This window comes from Arachis hypogaea, chromosome 12 (genome assembly GCF_003086295.3).
Source record: "Arachis hypogaea cultivar Tifrunner chromosome 12, arahy.Tifrunner.gnm2.J5K5, whole genome shotgun sequence".
Classification (NCBI taxonomy): domain Eukaryota; kingdom Viridiplantae; phylum Streptophyta; class Magnoliopsida; order Fabales; family Fabaceae; genus Arachis; species Arachis hypogaea.
In genome coordinates this window covers 14,386,302-14,409,954 of record NC_092047.1, presented here as the reverse complement: position 1 = coordinate 14,409,954, position 23,653 = coordinate 14,386,302, and the positions used below count along the sequence as shown (strand labels likewise).

The window sequence follows — 23,653 nt, the reverse complement described above, 5'->3', positions numbered from 1 at the left end:
GGTAAGGCCCACTATAGGCCAAAAGCCATGATATACCTTACTTAGCTAGTCCTGAAATTCAAACGATTCCAAACTACCCTCTTCGAATATAATCTCGGATCCTCCAACCCGCTATGCGAACAACCCATTACTAAGATAACATTTGGAAGAGAGACTAAGGCCGGGAGATAGAGACCGAGAAACAGAAACTAAATTAAGTCTTTCTATTGTGTTTAGTGTAAAGTGCATAGAACTGAATTATGTCTCAATATTTTGTTATGTCTCAGTATTTTATTTGGTTTAAAATAAAAATAGAGACTTAAATATTGCTAATAAATCTCTCTCTCCCCGCTCCCTCCCTCCCTTCCCTCTCCCTCTCCCTCTCCCTCTCCCTCTCCCTCTCCCAACAACTTCGAATTATTCCTAGCTTGGAAGGTACATTTCTTCTTCTTCTTCTCTTATTTTGATATATATTGATGAAGTTATTGTTGTTTTTGGTATTGTTGTGGTTGGTGGTAAAATTGGTGATGGCTGACGTGTAGTAGTTAAGTTTCAGTGATGGCAAAAGTGTGGTGGTGGGATAAAAGATAAGGTGGGGTTGTGGATGAATGATGGACTTGGAATATGAAGTTTTAAATGAGGATATTTTAAAAAAAAAATGTTATTAAAGTTTCAATTTTTGTTTTCAAAAATTTCAATCCCTTGTGTTCGCATATTCTAGAATTCGGAAATAAAGACGTTACCAAATCCTACCAAAAGATGGTAGTTGAACACTTCCTCAAAGCTCTTATGTCATCTTCGTTCTAGATCCAATTGATCTCATTAGTACGCACCTCGAAGCATTATTATTATTATTATAAAGTTAAGAGTAAGATTCCAATCCGTGACTTCTAGATGAATACGGAAAGATTATGCTATTTGAACTATAGTTAGTTGGTTGAAGTATTATTGTTATTATTTTATATTTAATTTGTATTTACATGTAAAATTATTTATACAGTTCTTCAATTATACATTTTACATTAACAAAATTAACTAATTTTTAAACGTACTACTTAAAAAATTATTTAAACATGTTGATCTAATAATGACCTATAAAACTTTTTTATTTTTGTGAAACATTTCCAATAGTTTTTTAGTTTCCAGAGTATCCAAAAGTTGAGTCTCATATTGTCTAATATTGTGGGCCTAATGGACCTAACAGTAAACTGAATAAAAACAAAAGATGGTTATTGGGCCTTGATAATTAAAAATACTTGGAAAGCGGCGAGAGGAGAAGAGTGGGAAAATTTTGAATTTTGCGTCGGGTTTTATAAAATTTTTATTTTCCCACGCACACGAAGCTTTGAGCGCCTCCTTTTCGATTTCATTTTCATTCACAAATTTTGCAAATTCAAAATTAAAAACAAAAGAAAAGTAATAGTTAAAACGCTCATATTAATGACTCGTATGAAATGCTTTTTACTCCATAATCTGAATCAATCTCTCTCTCTCTCTCTCTCTCTCTCTCTCTCTCTCTCGCTCTCGCTCTCGATTTCTCTCGTTTTCTTCACACCTCTCTCCCTCTCTCGGAGGTAATCTTCTATTTCTCTCTCTGGGATATTTTATGTTTTAGTTTGTGGTTTCTCTGATTTTGAAATTGAGGTTGACTTTTCTGTGAAATTGAATAAGGTTTAGGGTTTCGCTATGGCGGGAAAAGGGGGAAAAGGGCTTCTGGCAGCGAAAACCACCGCAGCTAACAAAGACAAAGACAAAGAGAAGGATAAGAAGAAACCTATTTCTCGCTCTTCTCGTGCTGGAATCCAGGTAAACATTAACCTCTCCATTTCTTCTGATTTTAATTCTCTTTCTTTTCTTTTTTCGCAGGCGAATATGTTGTTACTGATTTTAAATCTGTATGTTAAATTGTTTCCCATTTTTAAATACTGTTTGGCACCATTTTAAAAGATATTATTATTGTTACTGTTTCAAAAGAATGGTTTGGTAGGGATTGAAATTGTGGTGTTGGTTTTATGATTTAGTTTAAGCAATGTGTATATAAAATGTGAAGTAAGATTTCTGTTGTTTTGTATTTTTAGTTAGTTCTAGATAGATAGATTGGCATAGCTATAAAGCAAGTCTTCATTTTGATTTTGCTGAGGTTAAATTGTTGAATTTAGATGATTTATTGATGTAGGTAACCATACCATTTACCTGAATTGGATTGGACTTTTAGATTTTAAAGTTGTTCTGTTTTCTGTTTGTCTTATTAGTTTTGATGCATCTGCACTCAGAACCTCATTTTATTTTATCAGTTAAAAATGAAATTACTTTTGGTGTATAGTCTCGAATTTTAATGTTGCAAATGCGAAGAGTGCATAAAATTAGTCTCATATTGAAGAAAACAAGGAAAAGTGAGGATTTTATAAGATGAGAAACCTAATTAACTTGATATCTTAAGGTTTTGAGTTGGATGTGGTGTTTTTTTTTATCTTACTTGTTCCTTTCCAAAATCTCTCTATTGGTCAAGAGTTCTCCATGGTTGTCCAACACTTATGCTATGTTACAACTATTATTAAGATAGTGTTTTTGACACACATAGTTCTGTTATGGCAATTCATGATTAGCTGTGCTTTTAGCTGCTTTATTTGTTCCCCTTGGCAACCAATTTTTAATTTCCACATTGGTTTCTTAGGATTGAATTTCAATTGTTGACTTTTTGTTTACCTACTACTTATAGGCGTGTATTTCCTTTGTGTGAAGTGGAGTGATGTTTTTACATTTTAAATTTGTTTTCAATTTGGGTTATGGCATGTCTGAATCTACAATCTTGCATTTACTTATTCTTTGCTGATGATTTTTAACCGCTTTGTTCTTGACATGTACAAATCATTTATAAAAAGAAAAGGTAAGTATATGCATCATTATCCTGTATTAAGTGGTTTTGAAATTTTGGGTGTTGAGAGTACCTTATTTTTCAAAAGAGATCTAATATTGTTGTGAAATGATTATATATTATTGGCTATATTCTTTTGTGATTCTATGTCATTGCTCATTTTGTTTTTGAGATTCACATGTTTTGGTCATAGTTTCCTGTGGGTCGTATCCACAGACAGCTGAAGCAAAGGGTCCAAGCTCATGGACGTGTTGGCGCAACTGCTGCAGTTTACTTGGCCTCCATTCTTGAATATCTGACAGCTGAGGTTCTTGAACTTGCGGGGAATGCAAGCAAGGATCTCAAAGTGAAGAGGATAACACCAAGACACTTACAGCTTGCTATCAGAGGAGATGAGGAGCTTGACACTCTCATCAAAGGAACTATTGCCGGTGGTGGTGTTATTCCCCACATTCACAAATCCTTGATCAACAAAACCTCCAAGGAATGAATGATTCATCTTGTGTTGTTAAGCTTTTGATTTATATAATATGGCTGTTGACTGAATCTCAAACTAGGTGTTAATTATGATGACTTTGATTAAACTAGGATTTAGCTTGATTCTCTTTTGCAAGTAATTTGTTTAGAACTATGATGCTGTTAGGATGTAAATTGGTCAGGGATGGTGCTTTCATGTGATCTTTTTAACTGCTGGATTTGTTCTTATAGTTGTAGCTTTGACCGATCGAAATTATCCTTTTTTGTTATAATATAAGATTTGTAGTCTTTATTGGTTATTTATTTCTGTCTATGATATTTGTTACTTTTATTTAATTTTTGCAACGGGTTATTTATTGAATTCTACCAGAAATAATGGCTTTAATATAGATTAGGGGTGTGCATGGCCTGACCCGACTTGAAGACCCGGTCCAATCTCGAACACTTTAAGGACTAATTTGGTATGATTTCATTGGGTTTAGGGTCGGGTAAATGTTTCAAAAATAGACTTGATAATTATTTTGGGTCGAGTTCGGGTCATAGCTCGGGTCATTCGAAATCGGTCTGGTGGCTCGGTTAATATACACAATTAATATTTTGTATTATTAGTGATGGATGATGGCTATTATTATGTGGAATTTAAGTATTGTAAACCTTAATATTTTTGTGTTATTAGTCATTGTATATAAGACTATAAGTTAATGTTTTATGTTTAAAATGCATAAGATTTTAGACTAATGCATAATATTGTGTTATTTGTATCGATTTAAATATTTGGTGTTATTAGGCAATATTAGTATTGATTATAGTTATGCTTTAATTTTAGAGAAGAGTTGGTTCTTGTTATATTTTTCTAAGTGAATTTTACCATGTTAAATAATGGTTGGAGTCTTGGAAATTTGGATTTTTACATGCAAACTTTTAAGAAGGTATCAAAATAATATAATGTCAATGACTCGATTTTCATCCGGTTTTTACCCAGTATAATCGTGGCTCGAAAGTGTATAGGTTTCATCGGTTTTAGGGTCGGGTTCGGGTCTAACAAATATGGTCGACATATATTTCGAGTCGGGTCTGTGTCACATTAAACCCGGTTTCACCCGACCCATGCACACCTCTAATATAAATAAAGGTTATTTTATTAATTAATTATGGATTACTATAGTGTGTAAGCCAATAATATTGTTTGTTTTGGTGTTTTTCTTTAATATGGGACTTTTGGTTTTAAATTTGGAATTACACAAATTACATGTAAGTGAATTATGTTATTTTATACGTTGGAAATTATTCTTATTTTTCTTTCATAAAGCATGATTGTTAAAAATTCTTGAGTTAGAAACTGTAAATTGGATAGTCTGATTATTACCATGTAATATCCATTTTAAATGTGACAACAAATAAGTAGACCCGATTTGCTGGAACCACAGGTTGGAAAAACACATCTTGTTCCCATGGCTATCCATATTTACATATTATTACATAACCCTTTTCAATTTATTAATTAATTTGTGAGAGATAAAAGTAGCATTAACTGAAAGAAAACGGATATTGACCCGATTATCCTACTAGGTGTATAAAAAATATTTAATAATAAAACATATAGATATAGTGCTTAATTTGTTATGTGGATCATGTTATCCCATTTATTTTGTAATAATTAATTTTTTATTGTGTTTAATTTGTATGTGCTTAATTTCTTTTTTTTTTTGGAATTTTCAAAATGTTTATTTTTAAAATATAAAAAATTTATTTATCTGGATTAACCTTTAATTAATTAAATTATTTTTAAAATTTTATATTGTGTTCAACTTGTGTTTTGTATTTTTCTTTTTGAAAAAATATTTTTGTTTAGACTTAGCTTATACTTTTTTTCCTTTTGATACTAAAGAGGCCTAAAGAATGATGAAATATTAGACTATTTAAAAATGAAACACCCCACTACATTAACTAAATTGAATTGGTCTAGTGGCTAATTTACTAGTCTATGCAAGTGACAGATGTTTAAAAATTTTGTTCTTTAGTCGATTTATTTAGAAGGGCAATTCGAAAACATTGGAAGTTTTGTTTATTTAGTTGAAAATGCCTTGGGATAATCTCTAATAGTATGAAGAGGGGTTTCTTACCTAAAAACATATCGAACACATCATAAGTTTTGTTTTTTTTTTGTTAAATAAATTGGACAACCTTCAATCTTAATCTTAAGTATCACAAGACACTCATACTATACTTCACCAAAGTTTGAATGCGAACTAAGACATCAGCTGCCCTAGATTACATAAAACACTCATTTACACACACTATTACTATTAACATGGATTCTATATTCTTCACAGAAAATTTAAATCTGGTGTAGCTCCCAGCGAGACAGGTGATGCTGCCATTGATCTAAGGCCTCGGCTGCAACACGACACAAGTTTGAGACTCTAGTTGGATAATATAGTGGGCCAAAATGGACCTAACAATTAACTCCAATAAAAATATCCGGTTATTGGGCCCTGATAATTAAAAATATTTGTTAAAGCGGTGAGAAGAGAAGGGTGTGAAAATTTTGAATTCTCCGTCAAATTTTGTAAAATTTTTATTTTCCCACGCACACGAAGGTTTGAGCGCCACTTTTTAGATTTCGTTTTTATTTTCATAAAAATTCAAAATTAAATAAAAACGGAAGAAAAGTAAAACGCTCATTTAACTCATATTAATGACTCGTATAGTCGTATGAATGCTTCTTACTCCATAATCTCTCTCTCTCTCTCTCTCTCTCTCTCTCTCTCAATTTCTTCACATTTCTCTCGCTCTCTCAGGTAATCTGTTATTTCTCTCTCTGAAATTCTATGTTTTAGTTTGTGATTTTAAAATTGAGGTTGATTTTTCTGTGAAATTGAATAAGGTTTAGGGTTTAGGTATGGCGGGAAAAGGGGGAAAAGGTCTTCTGGCAGCGAAAACCACCGCCGCTAACAAAGACAAAGACAAAGACAAGGATAAGAAGAAACCTATTTCTCGCTCTTCTCGTGCTGGAATCCAGGTAAAGATTTACCTCTACGTTTCTTCTGATTTTAATTTTCTTTTTATTTATTTTCGTAGTCAAATGTGTTTACTGATTTTAAATCTTTATGTTAAATTGTGCACCATTTACAAAAAAGTTATTATTATTTGAAAAAGAATGGTTTGGTAGGGATTGGAGATTGTGGTGTTAGTTTTATGATATATTTTAAACGTAATGTGTATATAAAATATAAAGTAAGTTTTCCGAATGGTTTTGTATTTTAGTTGGTTCTAGCTTAGATAGATCCGCATAGCTATAAAGCAATTCTCCATTGTGATTTTGCTGAGATTGATTTGTTGACTTTAGATAATCTATTGATGTAGGTAAATGATACCCTTTGTGTGAAGTGGAATGGATTTTAGATTTTAAAGTTGTTCACTTTTCTGTTTTTCTTCTTAGTTTTTGATGGATCTGCACTCATAACCACATTTTATATTATCAGTTAAAAATGAATTATCTTTAATGTATGGTTCCAAAGTTATGTTACAATCATGAGATAGTGTGATTGAAACAAATAGTTCTATTGTTATGGCTACTATGTTACAATAATTTTTTAATTTCCACATTGATTTCCTTGGATTAAAATTTAAATGGTTGACTTTTCTTTACCTACTAGTCTTAGGCACTTATTCCCTTTGTGTGAAGAGGTGTGATATTTTTACATTTTAAAATTGTTGGAAAGTGGAACCTTAATCTCAGTTTGTATATTTTGTAGGACGTATTTACTGTTTTCCATTTGAGTTATTTCACATCTATATCTAGAATACTGCATTTGCTTATTGTTTTCTGTTGATGCATAACCTCTTGGTTCTTGACATGTATTTATCATTATTAAAAAAAGATAAAGTGTATGCATTATTATACAGTATTGAGTAGTTTTGAAATTTTGGGTGCTGGGAGTTTCCGTCATTTTCTGAAAGAGGTGTATTATTGCTATATCATTGCTCCCTTTGTTTTTGATATTCATATGGTTTGGTTCTAGTTTCCTGTGGGTCGTATCCATAGACAGCTGAAGCAAAGGGTCCAAGCTCATGGACGTGTTGGTGCAACTGCTGCAGTTTACCTGGCCTCCATTCTTGAATATCTGACAGCCGAGGTTCTTGAACTGGCGGGGAATGCAAGCAAGGATCTCAAGGTGAAGAGGATAACACCAAGACACTTGCAGCTTGCTATCAGAGGAGATGAGGAGCTTGACACTCTCATCAAAGGAACCATTGCTGGTGGTGGTGTCATCCCTCACATTCATAAGTCCTTGATCAACAAAACTTCCAAGGAATGATTGAATGAGTGATTCATTCATTGTTGTTAAGCTTCTGATTTATATATATGGCTGTTGACTGAAACCAAAACTTGTAGGTTGTTTTAATTATGATGACTTTGATTAAAGTAGGATTTAGCTTGATTCTCTTTTGCAAGTAGTTTGTTTTAGAACTGTGATGTTATGATGTAAATTAGTTATTGATGTTGCTTTTATGCGATCTTAACTGGTGTTTTAGATCTTATTTGGTGTTTCCTAAACAACCGTTTCCTTGTTACTCTGATTTGTTGACTTTAATGGGTGTTTCTTTTTAATATATATATATATATATATATGTTGGTTTATTATAGAATGCAAGTTCGTAACTATTATATGCATAGAGATAAGACTAGAGTATATCATGCCATGCATGCTAAAGAAAATAAAAAAGTAAACCTAAATATTTTTTAAAGTGTCAATTTGGTTTTATCAATTTGTTGAAATGTTGATATATGTCTGTCTATATATTTGTTATAGTTATCAATTTGGTCTATATATTTGTTAAAAAACTAATATATTTAATTAATTTAAATAAAAATCTCATGAAATTGGCATGTTTTATATTTAACTCTTATTTTATCTTTAAAAATTATAAAAAAAGATAAATTATAAAAAAAGAATATCCCCCTCTCTAACCTAGGATACTCAAGTATATATTAGTATTACTTAATATATTAGTATTATACGACAATGAAGTTTTTCAATTTTTTAATTGATTTTACATAGTACAATTTACATTATATAAGATTTAAATAAAACAAAATTATATAATATAAGATCACACTTTGTAAAATTAATCGAGATAAAAATTTTGTCAATCTATTTTCATTATGCACCGCAGCATCTTGTGTCATGTAATAAGTCAACAAAAGAAAGCCTCCAATAAACAAAGAGGAACTAGAATCTTGTGTTCTACCAAATTGTTAAGATGCTTTTCATGCACTCTTTGTTCTTATTTAAACCCCTTCTCTCATCTTCATCCATATCCCTCTATTCTCCATAGTTGTTTCTCTCTCTTTATCTCTCCCTCTCAAAAATAATAATATTGGATGCAAAAATGATGATGGCACAACATGGCAATAATAATCTAACACTAACTTCACCTTATCAATGGATGATGAAGTTGAAGCATAAATCAAAATCTCCCTTTGTAGTTGGAGTTCTTGCAAGGCCAGCTGAGAATAATGCTCAAGAAACTAATGTCTACAAAGATAATTGGTTTGATCACTTAGCTATAAACCATTTATCAAAAAGTGTTCAAGCATCAACAGGTTAATTAATTCCTTCCCCTCTTTTCCTTCTTCCTCTACTTCTTCTTCTATAATTAAGAAATTTTAATAGAAAATATGAAATTTAAGGATTTTTTGGTTTAATATTTTTTATTTTCAGTCTTTTTATTTACCAAAAATTTTACAATAAAAAATAAAAACAGAAATTTCAAATACAAACCAAATATATCATAAATTTTAATATATTAACAATATATTAAAAAAAGTTAAAACTATTTATTTAAATTATTTCAATAATTGCTTTAATTCTATGACACCTTTTAGTTAAATTCTTAATTTTTTTTTTTAGCATAACTAGGTTTGTTCTTTGAGTTAGATTCTCTAGAGGAATTGAGTTATTTTTAAAACTAAGATTAAGATCTTTTAAAATGAAAAGATTTATAAAGAGAAAAAATAATTTTTTTTGGTTAACAAAAAATGTATATTTAATCACCATTGAATTAAGATAGTAAGACTCGTAAAAGTTATAAATTAATAGTAATTAGCCTCTTATTTTATTGCTCTAGCAATTTTTTTATTTTAGAAGATCCGAATCCTAAAAAGTATAGTATATCTCTATAATTACATAAATACTCTGTACTACTAATTGTATGTATATTATTAATTCACCTTAATTTTGAATCTTATTCAGGACACAGTAATGGAAAGAGTGGATATGAGAGCCTTGTAGAAGCAGCGATGGTGGCTTATAAGGAATTTGATTCTAATGAACAGAAAGAAGTTATCATTCAAGCACTTGATAGAGCATTTCCAAGGCCAATACTTATGTTGGTGAGTTCATTGCTTAATATGATGATATCTTCTGTTGCTTTCACTTCCATTTGTGTTTAGTATTATAGAATTAGAGAAAATAAAATTTTATTGAAATAGAAAATAACATTTTATAAGGGTATGTTTAGTTTATTTTTTTATATTTTTATTATTGAAATAGAAAATAAAATTTTATTATTTTTATTTCTTCTTTAAATTCCATAAAGAATAGAAACCAATCAATTTTATTAAGTAAAAGTATACGAATGATTTCATAACTTATAAGTCTTCAAGGTGTTTTAACTCATTTTATCTTAGAATTTAGAAGTAATTTACCGCCACTTTTCCAAGTTATTAATTCCTCTATAATTATAGACAAAAAAAAAAAAAAAACACTTATACATGTGCTTTTAGAAAAAAAAATAGTTTTAGTAGCAATAACATTAGGATCACTATTTTTTTAGTTACTTTATTTTTTGATAATTATATATTTATTTTTATTATTATGCATTGTTATCATAAGTTATGAAATTTTTTTGTGAGCGATAAAAAAGTCTTTATTATCAATTATTATAATTGTCATTTAATTTTTTTTAAAAACCAAAATATAAGATGATTAATTTTTAATTGTCAATAATATATGGACGGCTATTTTTATTGTTGTTGCTAAAGACAAATAAATTATCATTAAAAATAATTTTTGTTGTAGTGAACTTGTTAAATTCCTTTCTTGTTTTTATAATAACTATGTATTATAATTATTATTCATGAAAAATGGCAGATAAGGACAATGCTACCACCATCTAAATTTGCAAGGGAATATTTTGCTGCTTTTACCACTTTGTTCTTTGCTTGGTTGGTCGGACCCTCCGAGGTAACTAAGACACTATTTTATTTGTATTTTATATTCTTGATAAGGAAGTATAGGGAGTCAATATATGTGCCGTACAATGTATATAATGGGTTAATTTTAAATTAAAATTAAATTATGGACAATTAATTAATTAAATTAAAATTAAATTAATGTAAGATGTTTATTATCTCTGGTACTCGGATGATTATTCTAGATAATATGGGTGTATTGTATTTGATAAATTAGTAGTATTTTATCATAGATGTTCGAATCTGTACGATAGCAGATAATTACTTTTTGTATTGGGCTAAAGAGTCAGCCCATTATATATATTGTATACTTACTCTATTAGCTCTCTATTGAGATTCATTATTGATTAGTTACTTGACTGTAATTTTGCATAATAAATATATATTTTTTTTAAAGAAAAGAGTAGCCCATCCCATTTGTATGACTATAATAATTGATGAAATTCATGGTATATAATTCCTTAGTAAATTGTCAAGAGATTAAAGTTTTTTTTTTAAAAGGTTCATTGCATGTCATCAAATTAAACTAAGTTTGTAAATAGAGCAATAATGGACTTAAAATATATGATTTGAGAATAAATTTCAACTTACCAACTTTTTTTCTTAATTAAGTTTGGGAAATCTCTTTTACTGTGTGGAGCACTGCCATATATCTGACGTCACCCACTAATTATTCTCCATAATTAGCATGTACAATTATTCAAGCATCATCCCCCAATAATCTAGTTTCTGAGTTTCATGAGTAGATATGCTGAATCGTTGATATAAATCATCATTCAAACGGATATCATTAATTAACTATATTGAGTAATAATTTAATAGGATCAATTCATTTCGTTAAGCTTGAAACACAACACCCTTGGGCCCTATGGTGTAACATACATACCTAATTAAATAAATTTTGACATTGAAAATCAATATAGTATAACATTGTTTTGGGCATTGCACTATGTAATCAACTAATCATCATGCTCTATGATCCAAATTCCAAGGCCATGTATATATTGAAAGTGACAAGTTTATTTAGAAAATAATATGCTTAATTATGAATATATGCACAATTATTTCTTTTACGACATTTTCTTTAATTTTTCTATATATATATATATATTAGAACCTATGTATTTTTTATATCTTGAAATAAACAATCGCCCAATATAAGCTATAATATAGATAAGTGCATGTTAGAATATAATTAGGATCAATTAGCATTATTTAGTATATCTGAATATTTATTACAGGAGATTACATCTTTATTATTACGATTCTCTTAGTATCTATAAATACCTTTTTATATTGTATCATTCTACATAATTTAATTACACTCAATAATACACAACTTGAATAGACAATTTGAATACACTTAACAATATACAAATCATTTCTCTAGTTTAGTATCTTGTTTCTAACAGTGCATATAATAATCAAATTATACCCTTTTACTTTCTAAGATGTTGGTAGTTTTCTTGAATGTAAAAGGAATTTAATTAAGCATGTAATAACGTCATTAATAAGTTTCTTTCACAATGTGTGTAAAGGTGAGAGAATCAGAGATCAATGGAAGAAGAGAAAAAAATGTAGTCCACATAAAGAAATGCAGGTAACTTCAACTTCCACTTAATTTTCTATATAATTATATTATCTTCACATACATTTCTATTATTTAACACAGAAAATTATGTTATACCATACTTTTATGGCCTCAACAATATGCTCTAATGATTATGCAAGCTCCACACTCCATTCTCATCATGATCATCACCATCAATGATTCAATGTTATTGTCATTATTGCTAAGATATCATCAAGACTTTTATTGAATTAAAATTCGATTTATTTTGAAGTTGAACCGGCCGGTTCAGATAAAAAAACCAGTGAACGAATTGGCCACTTGTGTTCAATTTACTAATTTAACCAAATATGTCTATATATATAAAATATATTATTATTCAAATAATAATATTATTTTTTTGTCATATTTATTTTGAATCATAACATTGTTTTTAGTATATATTTGTTTAATAAAATTTCAGTTGAACAAGAATTTCACTAATATATATATATATATATATATATATATATATGCAGATTTCTGGAGAAGACAAATTGCGTAGGAATGTGCATTAATCTCTGCAAGATGCCATCTCAATCTTTTATAAAAGATTCTTTTGGTATGCCAGTAAACATGGTTCCTAGTAAGTATATATATTTATTAATATTTTCGACGACTATTTGCATGATCAAATACACATATATGATATATCCACACATTATCATTACAGTTGTATTTTTCAACGAGTAAATTTTCATTTTGTTTTCTGAAATTTACACGATTATCTATTTTGGTTTTAGAAATTTAAATTTTTTTTATAGTAATGTCTAAATTTATATCTAGCCCCTCAATTCTTTTCACGAATCAATAAACAGAATGTTGTTAGATTCTCCAACAATTAAGTGACATGACTTTTTTCTTTTTCTTCTTCAATTTGAATTATAACAAAATTCATAAGAAAAAGTATATGGAACCAAGAGATTATCAGCCAAAAATTAAATAAAATCACATTAATTTATATTAATAATTAATTTTAAATTTTTTAAATTCAAAATTTATAAAAACCATCTTCTCTCTCACATTAACCTACCGACCTTCAACAATCACACACACAGACCTCTCTCTCTTACCGTCAGGCCCTCTTCGCCTCCCCACCGCGACCCACTCCTCTTCTATCACCGACATCTGGCTCGTCGGATTCGCTACCGTCGACAAGAACCGCTTCCCTTTCGTGAACCAGATGTGTTACTGGAGCCGCAAAAACTTATCTTCACTGAAACATGGTTGTCTATTTCATGGCTATGTCCTCAAATTTGAGTTTAGTTCACACATCTCTGTAGAAAATGCACTTATAAATATGTATGCCAAATGTGGTTGTCTGGATGACTCAATTAAGATATTCCTAGAAATGCCAAATAGAGATTCTGTTTCATGGAGCACTTTGATCAGTGCCTACGGTCTTCATGGATGTGGTGACCAAGCATTGCAACTTTTCCATGAAATAAAAGAGAGGGAGGAGTGAAGTCAGACTCAATTACCTTACCCGCCGTATTATCTGCTTGTAATCATGCCGGTCTTGTAACTGAGGCGCAACTGGTATTCAAACAAGCGAGTGCAGATTGTAAAATTCAATTAACCTTAGAACACTATGCATGCCTAATTGATCTTCTTGGAAAGAAATATAAAAAAAATATTCATTTAATATGAAAAAAAACATCCTAATACTTAACAAAAGAAATATTCAGTTATATTTTAGCAAAAATAATTAAATATCTATAAAATTTAAAAAAAATATGAAATTTTTAAAGAAATAGAGACATTCACATTTGCAATACAAAAAAAATTGAAAAATATATAAAAGAACATCCATTTAGTATGAAAAAGAAACATTCTGATACTTAGCAAAAGAAACATCTATATATATTAACTCGTAGAGATTTTAGATTCACCCAAAGGTATTTGGCTGATTTTTGACTAATACCCTTTTAGTTTTCTAGCATTGTTGAATTCATAAAATTCTAAACAAAAAAATTATTGAGAGAAACACAACAGTAATGTAAATAAAAAAAACAACAAAAATAAAATAAAATAATGTTTAGAGTAGGACATTTTTTTAAAATTTTTATTTCTTTTAAAGATGAGGTTGATCTGTCACCAAAAGAGGTGATTGAGTTAGCACAGTAAAAGCATCCTATATTTCAAGAGTAAATTATATTAACGTCATCTTCAGTTCGGTGAAATTCATTACGATTACCTTCTATTTGGCCAGATTATACTAGTGTTGTGTTAATTACAACGTGTTTAGTGACATGTTCTACATAATACAAATATGTATAACATACCCTAAAAGCTTGAATTTTGAGAAGAAAAAAGTGGGGTGTGAAGAAACTAACTATAGCAATGATAGCAGCAAAGGTTTGTAGTGTTGTTGTCGTTGCCATTAGTTCTACTCTTGTTGTTGTTGCTGTTGGGACGTACCGCTATCTTCGTAATACTAAAATAACAAACTTTGCTTTTGATTTAGAATTTGGATCAAAGCCAACGAATCGATGATGATTAGTGAGCGAGGGATGCGACGGACCGAGTGTGGAAAGGAGAGATCGTGTCAAAAAAAAGAGAAGGATCGCAGCAAAGAAGGGACAGACGGAGAGGAAGTTAAAGAAAAAGGAATGAGTCAGGTGGGAGATAAAGAAGTAAAAAAGGGGAAGCGAGAGGAGAAGGACGGTGGAGAACAAGAAGAAGAAGAAAAAAAAGTTAGGGTTTCAAGAATTAAATAGGGTCCAAAATCAAATCTTGTCATGTCATCTAATCGTTGAAGTGTCTGATATGACAAGAGTTTGTCACATCAATACTCTATTTGCTAATTCATCGGTGAAAAGGGTTGAGAGACCAAATCGCTATCCGAACCAGAATTTAGAGTACCATTATAAAAAATTTTAATCTTCAAATATTAAAATAGATAATCACACAAATTTCAAAAGATTAAAATAAGAATTTACTCATTTTTTAACAAACCAATTTAATTTAAATAATTAATTTGGTAGCAGAAACCTCTGAATCATATATTATTATGACTCCCATCTTAAGAAGCTTTATTTACCCCTCTATAACATATATTATTAATTTTCTCCCTTAATATGCGTGTATATTTTAACATCGTAATTTAGAGCTAACTAAAAAAAATTTATGTTTATGTTAAAAGATATTAGGAATTACTTAATAAGTTGTTTGACAATAGAGCCAACTATTAGTGATAATAAGTGGGTTAATAATAGATATATTGACTATATTCTTGCATAATTGTCACTATATATATTAGGTGTTAAAAATATAATTATTTATATTATTTTTTTATCAATTTAAAATTTTAAGAGAAGTAATTTTATGATATAGTATCAAAGTTCTATATCAAAAAGTCTAGAGTTCGATTTATGGTGAACTCCAAAATAAAAAAAATAGTATAAAATAAATAAAAAAACTACACAAAATTCAAACAAATTCAAACGAAATTCTTGCTTGAGAAAAAATATAGAGATATAATCATTCATGTTATTTCCTCCCATCAGCTTAAACTTTTGGAAGAAATGATATCATGAAATTGTATCATAACTCTATGTTCGAATGGTCTAAAATTTGATTTTTGGTGAACTCCAAAAGAAAAAAAAAAAATAGTATAAGACAAACAAAATGAAAAAAAAAGAAGGCCTATGTAAAAATTCAAACAAATCCAAAAGAGACTCTTATTTGAAGAATAGCATTAGAGATATTATAATTCATATTGCTTCTCCTATCACCTTAAGCTTTTGTGAGGAGTGATTTTATGACATTAAGTGTATGTAGATTGGATATAACTAAAATTTTAACTCGATTTGTGCTAAAATCATTGATCTAATATTCACATTTTTTTAGACTAAGATCTAATACAATCCTCAACTTTACAGATTGAATTAAAAAATATCGGATATATCCAATTTAAAAAAATAAAAAATATCTCTAAAAATTAAAAAATATATTTTTCCCTTTTTTTTAATATCTATTTACTTCTAAAACACTATCAATCAATATTTTCTTAAATGATAAACACAATACAACTAAACATATATATATATATATATATATATATATATATATATATATATATATATATATATATATATAATTCTAGAATATAAAATAAAACAACTAAATCTAATTATTTAACATTCTAACAACAAGAACAAATACATAATAATAAAATTTTAATATCCTAATATTCTAAAAGTACAACACAAAGTAGAACTATACCAAATAAAAAAACACTTAAACATAACATAATATAATTTTTTTTGTTTATTATGTGGATTTGTAAATATAGATATAAAAATTCGTGATCTAATACTATTTAACTATAAATTAGATCTAATACGATCTGATGATTATAGGATTGAATATAGATAAATACCATTGATCTGCGAATCTGATCCGAATATATGAATACCCATAAATAGTGATATTATTATTAAGAGCATAAAATATTTTTTTCAAGTTTAACTTACAAAAAATATTGAGTCAATTAGAAATATGTTGTAATAAAAATAAAACATTTTAACCATTAAAGACAAAATAAAAATTTGTCGAAATATTAGGAATTCATTTAAATGATTTTTTGTTTGAGTTGTTAGCATAATATTTTTCTTGTGCATATGTAACTATTTACATGCATATTTTGAGTAGTTTCAAAAGAACATCATCATCTTAATAATTATGTCTACATTTCTCAAATTAGCAAGTGACAAAATCTGTGTGACAAGACTAGAAATTGATGCTCCTTACTTACATTATCAAAATACTAATTAGTGGAGGGTCTCATGTAGATACCACTTAGGGTACCAAAATGCAATTACACCCGTTGAGGCTTAAAATAAGATCAATGCTTTACACATTGCATTTCAATTTCATATGGAATTTGACACCTGAATAATAGCCGCACGTTAAACACTTAAACAGTTAAACTTCACCAGAAATGACACCTTATTAAAATTGACTAGGAATTTCACAAAGGAAGGTTTTTAATTTCTCTTTTTCTTTTTTGGTTGGACCCAAAGGCATTGAAATCATACATATTGATGACTAGGGTGTCAATTGGGTGGGTCTAACTTATAAAGATATGGATAGATTTTGAATCGATTTAATTTGTGAAAAATATAGACTAATGTCATTTGTACATTTAATTTTATTTTTATTTTATATATTTTCTTAGAGTAAATTTTAGATTAGTGTCTTAATTATTTTTGTTTAGAAACAATTAAGGTAGCGTTTGTTTTGAGGTACTGAGACAGAGACTGAGAGACTGAGACTCAGTATTATGTTTGTTGGTTTAGAGATTGGTACTAAAATTTTTGTCTCTGTCTCCAAAATTTCAATATTTCAGTACCTCCAAAAAGTAGGGACACAAGGGACTAAAATTTTTAGAGATGGAGACTGAAACTTTAATAACATTTTATACTTAAAATACCCTCATTTCAATTAATTAATTCCAATTTTACCTTTTGTACAAATTAAATTAGAGTTTTATTCTTGTTTCAATTTCTGTCTCCTATTTTGCACCAAATAGAATTCTAAGATTTATTTCAATCTCTGTCTCTTAGTCTCTGTCTCTCAGTCTCAGTCTTTCCGTCTCTGTCTCTCCACCAAACGCTATTTAATAAAAAAAGTTGACAAATTAAATTTTGACCTTTTAGAATAATAGATAATTATCCATAATAAAGTTAAAAAAATAGCTCTTTATATTTTTAAACAAAAATACTATGTGTAAATAAAAATTCAGCAATTGAATCAGCTATTATTTATTTATGTATAAACACATATATTATTTAATTTATTTTTAATATATATTTTATATTTCAACATATATGTTATATAGAGTATTAATTTTTTGTATACACATAACAAGATTGATTTTTAAAAATTACAAATACTCCTAATTTTTCTTAAAAGTTAATATGTTTGAGGGATTAATTAAGTTGTCTAAAATTTTGAAAGATAAGGGACGAATTTTATTTTATTAAGAGTGGATCCTCTCCAGTGAATAAAAAACTGGATGGTGTGCAGTGTTTAATCTAACCATTCACCACATTCTCTCTCTTATTTATTTCTGGTCCCACTATTAAAATCAAAGGTGAGAAATTGCATTGTATTTTATCAAGTATTAAAAAAACTGGAGAGGATCTATTTCCGAGTTTATTTATCTAAGTTTTTTTTAAAAAAGGACCAGTATATCAAGCCTTTTTGTTAGGGATGCATATGGATTGGACAAGCAAAATTTGATCAGAACTCGCCCCAATCCTAATATTTTTACAGGTTTATTTTAAAGAATTTAACCCGACTCTAAATTGATCCGAAAACTATCTGGCTCGACCCGATAAAAAAAATTAGCGTTTGTAAGTTTTATATAATAAATTTTAATAAAATAAATTTAATAAATATTATATTATATTTATACCAAAAAAAATTATTTTAAAACAAGAATAATAATATGTAATATAAAAATATTAATTGAGGTATAATAATATAATATTTTATTATTAATTTCATCCTCTATATATATTTATATATATAAAATGAATTCGGGCCAAGTCGAAATTATCTTATGATCTGAATCCAACCTGAAAATAACATCCGATTAAAATAATAAATTTAAGGGTAAAGTATTAAATTAATCCCTTATATTTGACCGTAATTCTGTTTTGGTTCTTAAAGTTTAAAGTGTCCTAATTGAATCTAAAAAAGTTTCATTTACCTTCAATGTAGTCTCACCGTGAAGTCAAATTTAAATAATTAATGAAATGTCCTACATCACAGCAGTATAAGAACAAGGTTGATAATTTGAAAAACAAGTACAAGTTCCAGATACACAAAATTAACCGTAGATGCGTCAATACATTTATTTATCATTTTTCTTACAATTTAAATGAAATATTTTCTATAGAACTAAGAAAAATGATAAATAAATATATTGATACATCCACGGTTGATGTTGTGCCTTTAGAGTTTGTACTTATTCTCCAAATTATCGACATTATTCTTGTATTGCTATAGGACATTCCGTTAATTATTTAACTTTAACTTTACGATAGGATTACATAGAAACTAAATAAAATTTTTTTAGACTCAAGTAGGACATTTTAAACCTTCAAAATTAAAATAGAATTACGTTCAAATATAAAAAGACTAATTTAATACTTTACCCTAAATTTAAATTCGACAAAATATATCTAGGATCTGGACTGGGTTGCGGGCCATACCCAATCTTAAATACCTCTACTTTTTATTAACATCTAATTTGTTTAGAAAAATGATAAGAACCAATGTGAGATATTATATTTTTTAAATTCAAAGATAAAAATAACGAATAAGAGAAAAATAAGTAAGTTTATGATTAAGGTAATCATAATAAGGTTAATTATTAAATAAATACTATAATTTTGGGTGTATAAATTCTAGAAGAATATCGTTTAAGTTGTGTTAAAGATTTTATTAACCAACAAGATAGAATGTGTGGAAGAAGGTTTGTGATTTTTTAACCCATATAAGAGGAGTGTTAGGAAGTCAGTAATTTTTGTGTTTTGTAATTATTAATTAGCCATTAATAATATTTTTAATGGTGTGAGATTAAATTCAATTGTGTGAAATCATTCAATTTTTTTTTTATAATTAAATACTGACCAATCTTTTAAAAAGTTATTGACCCCTAAACTTTCCCATTAATTCATTCTGTTCATCTCATTAGTTCTGGTATGCTCTTTTATATTTATTTATATCCGGTGTTACTTTACCCCTCTAATGAACCATCCTATGATATACAAGGAAATCAGTCATTGCATTTAACGGTAAATACCCTAAAAAATAAAACCATATGTACTTTTAGATTTATATATTTTAAGAACTATAAAATCATTATTGTATTTATTAAGAAGCTTTTTAAAACAACTTTAATTAAAAAGGTTTATTTTCAAACTACATTGCACAACGGGTTTAACTTAACCCAACCCAACTTTAAATGGTTCAAATTTTTTTTTTTTTGAGTTTGTCATACATGCACGCACCAAAAATAATTATGATTAACAGAACAAAAAAAAAGTTTTAATTATTTTGTTAATTCTTATAATTTTATTAAATTTTTACATTTTTTAATTAAAATTTTACTTTGTTTTTAATTTTATAATTAAATATTTTTTATATTAAAAATATTAAAATTAACAAAATATTTCTTTAAAAAATATAAGGTTAAACATCTAGTTAGGTTCTTAATTATTGATATCTTCAATTTGTGAAAAAATATTTAATTAATTCTAATATTTTTATACTAAAAAAGACTTAATTACAAACCTCAAAACAGTGTAAGAATTTAATTAAAACAATTATAAAAATTTAATTAAAAATTTAATAAAATTTTAAAGAGCAACAGAATAATTAAAAAAAAAAAGTTGGGTTGATGAAAGAATAAAAATACGTTAATTAACAAATGGATCAGACTGAAAACTCCCCTAACCTAAATTATGTAATAGGTGATTTAATTTCTCATTAAGTTAACTAATTACCTAAATCAAATGTGCAGAAAGTATATAATAGACAACAGTATCAGTATACGAGGGAGATAGATTTCTTCAACAATATGGATAGTTTGATTATATATTTTCTTTTGATGATTTGCAGATTTTGATGACATGAGTTGTGAGATGATATTTGGCCAAGAACCCCCACCATCAACTGATGACCCAGCATTCAAGCAACCTTGTTATAGACTATGTAATTATTTTATTATAAGATTCTTTACATAAATGCATTCATTTCATTTACATCTCATATATATTGTTTTAAAATAATTTTCTTTCTTACTTTTTTATACATTAAAAAATTGATGTATCTAAATCTATTTAATGTCTAAGTATATTAATTTTTTTTTAATGTACTAAAAAAATAAAAAAGTTAAAACATGTGTTCTAAGTTAGAACATATGTTAAAATTACTATTAATAAAATTTTTTATTTTTTAAATAAATACATAAAATATATTAAAAATTTTAAATTTTTTTAATTTTTATAAAAATATTCTCAGTCAGTAACTTTAACATATATCCTAAGACACATAAACATAATCCTTATTTAAAAAAAAAAAAAAGTTCGACAAATCAAATTTGATTCTACATATTATTTGACTCATTATAGATATAATATTGCATATCAACACCCGATGTAATTTGTTGTGCTAAGGTTGGTATTTAAGATTCGGTTCGATTTTAAGATATATTTTGTTAGATTTAGATTGGTTATTTTTATTCAGTGTTATTTTTAGATTAAGTTTGGATTATGTTTTGAGTCAGTGAGTTGATCTGAAATGATTTTTTATAGTAAAAATATATATTTTATAGTGAAATTAATAATGTTATATTATATTTTTATACTTTAATTAATAATTTTTTATATCATACAGTATTATTTTGTTTTAAAATAATTTATTTTTATATAAATATGATATAATATTTATTAAATTTAATTTATAAAAATAATATTTTATTACTTTAATATATAAATTTTATAAATTTATATATATTAATTTTACATTTGGTCAACCTAATTTATTTTCGAATTACTTTTAAATCAAATTAAAAATAAATCTAATTACTTTTTAGAATTAGATTTGGGTCTAATTAAATCTAACTCAGTCAGACTCATGAACATTTCTGACAATAAAAAATATATAACTGATAAATAATAAGTAATTTAATTTCTTTAATGAAATTGCATTGGGTTAGATTAATTAAAAATCTAGTAATAAGATTCTGATTATAGTGGTTTAATTGTGGACAAAAAAAAAAGTTGCAGATTAATGTACACAAAATAAATAATGCATAATTTCATAACATGATCAAGAAGGGGAAAAATATATTTCTTCCATTTTAAAATAATTATTGTTTTGATTATTTTATATATTAAAAAAATCATTTATCTAAACCTGTTTCACATCTAAGTACATCAATTTTTTAATGTATAAGAAAAGTTAAAATAACAATGATTTCGAAAAAGAGAGAGCATCTAATATTGTTCATATATCATGCAGGCAAGACAAAGCAAAATCATGGAATGAATTGCCTCAGTTAATGCAGCAGGTATATGGAAATAATAATTCTGAAAAATAAAAAATACCACAAGTAACCATATGCCACGGACAAATAATTACTATGGACTATGGAGTCCACTTATTATATTTTTGAATAATTTTTTTATCAGAGGATTTTCTCTTAGTCTTTGTGATTGGTTTAGCTTGTAAAGATTAGAGAGTTTTTATTATCTTCTTTTTCTTATTCTTTTATCGTTTTTAAAGGTTGTTAAACGAGTTAGTCTAATTCATTTATGTCCGGCTTATTTAGACTCTAGAGTTAAATGAGATTGGTCCGTCTAGATTCATTTTATTTACAAGCTATAATTTTTCAGTTCGAATCGTTTATGGTAAGTCCGATAGGTTAAATAGGCTAATTCGTTTACTCTTTTATTTTTTTTTAAAAAAATATTTTGACAAAAAATATCACTTTTAAGTTAAAAACCTTAAACAAACAGTGATTTTTTTAGTTGATGGGTCGAATTTTTCGAATCGAATCGGAATAAATGTTGGCTAAAAGCATTATTTTTTAAGAAAAACATGTAAAAAAATAAACGGGCCACCCGTTAGTCCGCGTGCTAATCTGATTAGTCTGTCAATTTTTTAAGTTAATCGGATTCAACCCATTTAGCCCAAAATTTTAATAGGTTTAATTTTAGAGGCAAAGTCCGCCCATTTAAACAGGTAAATGAATTGATCCAATAAATTTAGTCCATTTTGATGGTCCTATCACTTTCAGTTTTAAATCACTATAACTATCATGGTCACTGTCTAAAAGAAGATGATAATGAGAATATAAATATTTTTAGAAAAAAATTAATTTTATCGAATAACTAAAATAAAACATAATAATAAAATATTTGAGAGAAAATAAAATATTTTAAATATTAAAAATAAAATTAAAATTTAATCTAAATATTAAAAAGATTTAATTACTTTATTGATCTTGGTTCTTATAGTTTTACTAAATTTTTAATTAGATCTTTATATTTTTTTTTTCAATTGAATTTCACTGCTTTTAATTTTACAATTAGATCCCTCCTAATATAAAAGATATTAGAGTTAACTGAATATTTTTTTGTAAATTGAAGGTATCTATAATTAAGAATCTAATATTAGATCTTTTACCACATATTTTTTAGAAAAAATATTATATTAATTTTAACATTTTTGACATGAAAATAACTTAATTACAAAATTAAAAACAGTGTAATGACCTAATTGAAAAAAAATAGAGGCCTAATTACGAATTTGGTAAAATTATAGAGATCGACAAAGTAATTAAACCTATTAAAAAGAAAAGTCAAAAAATGAGAGAGAACAGAGAGACCGAAGAGAGTGGGGGGTAGGGGGTGTTCTTGAGAGTGGCAAA

General features: G+C 27.4%; 3 protein-coding genes across 5 annotated transcripts; all 3 read left to right on the top strand.

Annotated features, from left to right (window-relative positions):
- The first annotated feature begins 117 nt into the window (after window positions 1-117).
- On the top strand, window positions 118-3,630 carry LOC112726951 (histone H2A variant 1). Of its 2 annotated transcripts, none has more exons than XM_025776529.3 (3): window positions 118-1,553; window positions 1,657-1,785; window positions 3,048-3,630. In XM_025776529.3, the coding sequence occupies exons 2-3, from the start codon at window positions 1,666-1,668 to the stop codon at window positions 3,342-3,344; spliced, it is 417 nt and encodes a 138-aa protein (XP_025632314.1). In that variant the 5' UTR covers window positions 118-1,553; window positions 1,657-1,665; the 3' UTR covers window positions 3,345-3,630. The 2 variants fall into 2 exon arrangements, with proteins under 2 accessions (XP_025632314.1, XP_025632313.1); XM_025776528.3 differs by having other exon boundaries at window positions 1,258-1,553; window positions 1,651-1,785.
- Window positions 3,631-5,870: 2,240 nt separating this feature from the next.
- On the top strand, window positions 5,871-7,909 carry LOC112726950 (histone H2A variant 1). Of its 2 annotated transcripts, none has more exons than XM_025776526.3 (3): window positions 5,871-6,132; window positions 6,219-6,353; window positions 7,357-7,909. In XM_025776526.3, exons 2-3 carry the CDS (start codon window positions 6,234-6,236, stop codon window positions 7,651-7,653), a joined length of 417 nt encoding a protein of 138 aa, XP_025632311.1. In that variant the 5' UTR covers window positions 5,871-6,132; window positions 6,219-6,233; the 3' UTR covers window positions 7,654-7,909. The 2 variants fall into 2 exon arrangements, with proteins under 2 accessions (XP_025632311.1, XP_025632312.1); XM_025776527.3 differs by having other exon boundaries at window positions 5,989-6,132; window positions 6,225-6,353.
- A 719-nt stretch (window positions 7,910-8,628) lies between these two features.
- On the top strand, window positions 8,629-22,419 carry LOC112726949 (beta-carotene isomerase D27, chloroplastic). Its single transcript, XM_025776524.3, has 7 exons — window positions 8,629-8,942; window positions 9,592-9,731; window positions 10,492-10,584; window positions 12,131-12,192; window positions 12,681-12,787; window positions 20,839-20,931; window positions 22,243-22,419. The coding sequence occupies exons 1-7, from the start codon at window positions 8,729-8,731 to the stop codon at window positions 22,281-22,283; spliced, it is 750 nt and encodes a 249-aa protein (XP_025632309.1). The 5' UTR covers window positions 8,629-8,728; the 3' UTR covers window positions 22,284-22,419.
- The last annotated feature ends 1,234 nt before the right edge of the window (window positions 22,420-23,653 follow it).